General features: G+C 35.3%; 1 protein-coding gene across 1 annotated transcript; it reads right to left on the bottom strand.

Moving 5' to 3' along the window:
- Nucleotides 1-2,074: 2,074 nt before the first annotated feature.
- On the bottom strand, nucleotides 2,075-6,386 carry LOC149783259 (FMRFamide receptor-like). The gene is made up of 2 exons (XM_089933358.1): nucleotides 6,369-6,386; nucleotides 2,075-3,396 (listed from the first exon to the last, which is right to left on the bottom strand). The coding sequence occupies exons 1-2, from the start codon at nucleotides 6,384-6,386 to the stop codon at nucleotides 2,464-2,466; spliced, it is 951 nt and encodes a 316-aa protein (XP_089789484.1). The 3' UTR covers nucleotides 2,075-2,463.
- Between the last annotated feature and the right edge of the window lie 202 nt (nucleotides 6,387-6,588).

Raw genomic sequence — 6,588 nt, 5'->3', positions numbered from 1 at the left:
GGCCTGATGTTTTCTACAGATACTAACTCGCTAATGACAACATGGAATCTGATGATATTTATCAAGACTTTTACGATAAACGAGAAAAGTTTGACCTATACGATTATCAAAATACAGCAGATTTCATTGTCATGAAAAGTATTAGGAAAACTTAGGATGAGACAATTTTGTTTCCTATCGTAGAGTTCATCGGATTGCGTAGTAAAATATTAGCTGATAATAAAGTTAAGAAACAAGCTAAGGGATTAAAAACAAATGTGGTAGGTAAGATGATAGGATTCGATAATTATAAAGCTGCGCTAGACGGGTTTTCTAGTTATGTAGAGGCGATGGCAATACGATCAATAAACCATAAAATTGAGGCTGAATTTGTTATAAAATCTGGTCTTTGTAATTTTGATATTCAAAGAAACTGCTCTGGTTTGAACAATACATTTGCGTTAGGATATAAAACGTCCGAATGTATTGATTTTAGTAAGGTGTATTTTTTAGATTGGTTATTACAATAAATCTCCTGGGATTCATGTAAATGTTATGTGAATGTTAGGTATAGTAGAGCATAAGGCACAAACTGCTAGCAGTTCAATTTTGTGTGAACTATAAATATAAATCGCTAGCGATTTCAACTAAAAACCGCAGTAACATAAGTGGCATTTTTAAGCCAAAACCCTATCTTGTCCGACGATGATGCTGATTCTGTGATAGGTCCTTGACAGGTAGTCAAGCCGTTTACAGGTCGTGCAGTATTCCATCCCAAAACTCGTTCATATTTTCCCATACAAATGTAGTAACCTATAAATCCGGTATAATATGATTCAGTAAGTGACGTATCCGGTATAATATGGATTCATAAATGACGTATCCGTTATAATATGGATTCAGTAAATGACGTTTCCGGTATATTATGGATTCAGTAAATAACGTATCCGGTATAATATGGATTCAGCAAATTGCGTGTCCGTTATAATATGAATTCAGCAAATGACGTATCCAGTATAATATGGATTCAGTAAATAACGTATCCGGTATAATATGAATTCAGCAAATGGAGAATATTTAAATCCACAAGTTCGAATTAATTATTCATAAGTAAATTGTAGCCAAAACACATACAATCCTATAATGAAAAACTGTCTGATGTATTGTAAAACGTTTTATTCAGTTATAAAATATGAATATGAGTTTTAATTGATACATTTTGTACTTCATTATTTACTAATGACTGTAAATTCATAATTACTCTAGACAGAAAAGTGTAGAAACGATAATCTGCTCTGTGTGTATGTGTGTGTGTGTGTGTGTGTGTGTGTGTGTGTGTTGTAGGTCAAGTTAGTGGTTATATTGGTGTGATTGGTTCATATTATTTTTTGCATATACATACATACATGCATGCGTACGTACGTACGAATGAACATACATACATACATACATACATACGTGTCTTATGTGAGTCACCGTACATATTAGTCGTTAATATGGTTTGCATGGTTCATATTTATGTGGAGAGATTTTTTTGGATCTGATGTTCAAATCAATGTATTCAGCTGTTTGCCCTCCTTACTGATATATTGTGTTCTCGGACTTTATTTTTAAGCCTGTCCTTTTTGTTTTCGCTTGGACGTTTTGTTGTTGATTTTGTTTCCTTTACAAGTAAACTTAAGAAAAGCATTTCTTTTGCTGATAATTGACACAAGATCCATTTAGTCACCTAGCATATACAAACATAACCTATAATCTAATCAACTTGATATCGATCTGTTGCACCCAGTGAGGTCATGACCGTTTAATCTGATAACGCCCATGGCATTTGGATTCCCTTTGTGATATCATATCGTAATAGAATCACTTTGCTTTGCCTTTCACATTTTTATATTGTACGTATTTATTTTTAGAGACGACAATTTAACTGGAAGTTAATTATTGATAGGAACAATACAGTGCAGTATACGTGTATAAGATATAGTCTAATTTTATTTCTAGATATTCATTCTATTCAAACCACTACTTTGCTATAGCGACTGGACACTACATGTTTTTGTAATAACATGGCGTAATGTATACATACTTAACGTTGGAGATATGTAAAAGATCACGTGATTTATGAAAATGTTATTATACAATGTATGCATTCAGATATGTTTTCCTGAGACTTATTTGGTGACGACCACTTCATAGTTTATTTAATATATAATTATACGGTATACAAATTCCTTTGGGAAAACTCGTCGCAATTATACGTTGACTTGAACTGTATAACAAAGAGTCGTGTTAAGTAGAGAAATTTAAACTATAATGAAATTTGAAGACAACAAAACATCAATTATAACAATATATGCAGAATATAGTAGACTACAGGCCATTACAACAAATATATCATTTTAGTGTTCATGGAGAGGGTAGAGTCAGACTATGTGACATTCTAAATGTTTGACTTTCCATGTACAACAGAAATTGCAATTGTTCTTATTTCTTGCACAATAAAGACATTATCTTACTCAGAAGAACATTTCTGAACTTGTCACTGAAAACGCAGTACAAAAAGAAATTCGACAAGTTATTTAGAAGTGCAAGGGAGTTGGACACCTCGTTTAAAATAATGTAGAAATCGGTTCCATGATATTCTAAAACAGTCATATTTCCTCCAAAAAGTGCATAGGACACTTCAAGCTCCGAGAAAGCTGATGGAAGTTTGCAGATGATAAACGCAAACACTGTGCTTATCAACGTCAAAGTTAGTTTATTCGTGTGATCCCTCCTGTTTTGATTAACTCCATCTTGGCTCGATAGGTGAGGCTGCATTCCCTGTCGTTTGCGCGAGGACACGTGAACCAGTCTTGTCATATAGAGGTTTGAAATAATGGATATTATTAATGGCAAAATGTTTGCTATAGCAATGTAGGTCCAGGAAATGTAAGTCAGGCCTTCGAACTGGATAAACTCCATAACAACGAAAGAACATTCTACATTTTTGCATAATGGACGGTAAATAAAGAAACGTGGAATGTTGAAAATAATGTCAAATATAATGATGCAGGAAATAAAACGTTTTGCCCTTTTTCTCGTGCAAAATGATCTTGCAAGAAGCGGTCTTTTGATATATACAATGCGTTCCAGTGTTAAAGCGCAAGTGACCCAGACGCTTACGAAGATGAATATGTTCACTAGTGGATAAAATACATACGTCCCAAATGCAACGCTTGCATAGTCCGTGCTCTGTTTTGTGAACATGTTGAATATAAATCCCACGATTAAGACGCCCATCTCGGAAATAGATAATGCTGTTAGATAGCTGTACGGTGACTCAGACATCTCGGTATTAACCAATACAATCAGGTTGACAACATTGCAGAGAATACCGATACCGTTAACCCCAGGATTCACGTAGTTAGACAAATTCTACTTATCCTTTGCCACGTGGAATATTAAATTGGAACATTTGTCTGTACTGTCAGCGTAGTGATCATATTTTCTGAGACAGTTGCTATGGAAATCGTTTCGGCTTCCATTAAATTGGATTCATTCGTGATTGTGGGGGTTATGATCGTCGTTAAACCCAAACTGTAGATATTACCAACGTTTCTGTTGAGATCAACGCTGTTTTGTCGAATATACGCTGTTTTCGCCGTGTGTTCTTGTTGACCAGTAACTTCATATCCAGGTGTTCTCTTACTGCCGTATGTGGTCAAATCAGATATTTTTGTTGAATCACTTTCTGTTGGTGAAGTAATAATGCTAGCGTGACTAGTGGTGAACAATTCGCTTGCTTCTCTTGTTCTAAGGTAATCCACAGTATTTCTTTCGCGAGTATTTTGATTGAATATGTCTGTGGCTCTGACATGAGTGGGGCCCCGAGTGGCCGAGTGGTCTAAAGCGCTCACCGTTACGGATCACTGCCATCTCACCTCTGTCTGCGTGAGTTCGAGTCTCAGGCTCGGCTAACGTGGGTACGTGAGAAAGCCTGCCAGTAGCTTCTCGTGGGTCGGTGGTTCTTCCCGGGGTATTCCAGGGTTCTTCCTCCACCAATTATACTGGCCGCCATGTATAGCCTATCTTGTGCTGAAAAATGGCGTTAAACCCTACAACAACTACAACAACAACTGACATGAGTTGCTACGGTCACATTATGTTTAGAAAGGGATGTCATGTCAAAATCACTTTTCGTAGAATTTGAGATTTGGGTTGAACCATAGTTTTCGGTGGATGACACGATGACCTTGTTGATAAATCCAGCATCTCCAAATTGACAATGATTAACGACGTGTGCAGACAGAAAAATTGAACCAAGTAGGTATAATCTCGAGCCTGTAGTGGTATTCATTTGATGGTATACACGGCTATTCTGCAATGTAATGAGGAAGAAAAAATACCAGCGTAGTATAGTGCTAAGAACCGCTTAGCTAAAGGATGCCAAATAACGTAACCATTAGCATCAGATGAATAAACGCCTTGAATTAATTACCATATATTATAGTCAGGGTCTAGCAAAATTTCTTTCATGAAAATTCATCAAAGTCTCGTAACTTAAATAAAAGAAAAATAAATGATTGCAGATATTTTTGAGTGAGTTGACTCATTTTAATATCACTATATTGAAAATAGATACCAGATGACGTTTTTATTATCTTCCTTTTCAAAATGTAACCGTTTAATTTAATGCCATGTAATATAATTCTCAATACAAGTTCAAAACCTGTTTCATATCCGAGTTTTTTGGTTGTACAATCCAAGTAAGTATCAAAGACATTAAAATTAGGTAACGTACCTATTTCTGTCTCCAAAAACATCCGTTCAGGTGCTTTTCGTTCAGATGTCCTCTCAATCTTGCAACAAAATGATTAATAACTGAACTCACACAAGCGCTAATTTTATGCAAGAATCATTCTGGTCACATGGCCATATGAAATGGCTTATGGGTAGAGGTATGACCTAGCTAATGGCTAATATTTCAGTAAATTGTTGAACAATGAACAATGAATGAACCGATTACAAAATTCTCAGCGGTAATTATTATTTTTATTTTGCGGGGGAGGGGGCACCAGACATATGCCGCCACACTCCACACACTTGCCGAGAAAATGGTGTTTTATGTGTGATTGTTTCCCCCATAGGTGTGTTGTTTGTTTTTTTTTGTTGTTTTTTTTTTTTTTTTTTTTTTTTGCTATAAAAAGAATTTTGATCGAAAATTTATTTAAGTTAAATTTTTGATGGGGTATTTCTTATTGTTAGTGTTTTCTCTAGGGTTGTTCATCCGAGTCAGGTTTCATTCACCTAGTTCGAAATCCCTCCCCTAAGTTTGTAGTCACCTCTGCTAGAGGTCCACTATGTCCTGTGTTTGCTATGTGTATTTTTCTATATTGTGTGTACGCTATAGATAAATGTGAAAGGACAGCCTCTTTATCAAATATTAATTTCCCTTTGATTTGCCTAATTATTCCTCCTTATTTCAGAGATTTGATATTATTTATAATTTTATTATCAATTTAGAATTTTGGCGAGTGAACGGTGTACTAAGCCGTTATTTGAAAGAAAACCTAGTGTTTTATTTGGGTGGTCATATTGTGTCGTTCCTCGCATTGAGCTAGTTTTATCTTAAATGAGACGGGCTGTATCCGATTGAGGGTCAACATTTCCTTTATTTTGTTATGTTTCTCCTGACCCTGGTTTGGCATTCTTTTTTTATTACTATCTTAATTACCAATAAAGGTCCGAAAGGGTTCAAAATTGGTTAGTCCCTACGTTATTAGGGTAACCTTATATTAGTCCCCCTGTTTGTGTTTGCGGGTCCATTTGCTTCATGTGGCTTTTTCTGACGCCCTTTCCAAGCCTGTTCACTTCGCGTAGTGCCTTGTGACATAACCCCACGACGTCTTTGTATCATAGTTCATCCACATGAAGGTCCCCTGTATTCCTCCTACTTTAAAGAAAATTTTCTGTTTTCTTTCCATTAAACTGAGGAACATTTGAAATTACTGTGTTTGTTTACCTAACTAAATAGTTGCCCTTTTTGATTGTACATGTGTTGGTTAAAAAAAAATCAACAACAAAAAATAATTAAAATTTTTACATTTTTATTTTATAAAAGTTCAAAGGTTTAAAGTAGAAACGTCTCAAGACCCGAATTGTCGTGATCAGTCCGGACAGTGTTAAGGATATTATATTTCCTTTTTTAAGGAGCCAGAGTGAAAACGTTTTTATTTGTCTTTGAGGAAAATATTACAAATTTTCATTTTTTAGTCGAGGGATGAGGTGATGGCTCCAGCCCGTGCTTGGCGGTGGCGCACCCAGAAGGGGTGGTAAACCAAAGTCCCCCCATCCCTCTTCCCATTTTATCTAATTATATTTTGAGGTTATCTTATTATTTTTATTACCTGACCACATGAAAACATTGTGTACCTTATATAATCAATTAATTTTAAAACTACTTTATTTTCTTTGTTTACGTATAGAAATAAAATATTGTTTCTATGGTACTTATATTTTTTGCAGATTTCCATAATTAAGATTAATCTATTGTTCTTAGTTTTATCACACTGGGTCATCGCATGTAGTTTTGTAAAGTTCGCTGCCTTACATAAAGGTCATTTAGGA

Source organism: Sinohyriopsis cumingii, chromosome 14, assembly GCF_028554795.1.
Source record: "Sinohyriopsis cumingii isolate HCF-2022 chromosome 14, ASM2855479v2, whole genome shotgun sequence".
In the NCBI taxonomy this organism is placed as follows: Eukaryota; Metazoa; Mollusca; class Bivalvia; order Unionida; family Unionidae; genus Sinohyriopsis; species Sinohyriopsis cumingii.
This window is presented reverse-complemented; position numbering and strand designations above follow the sequence as displayed.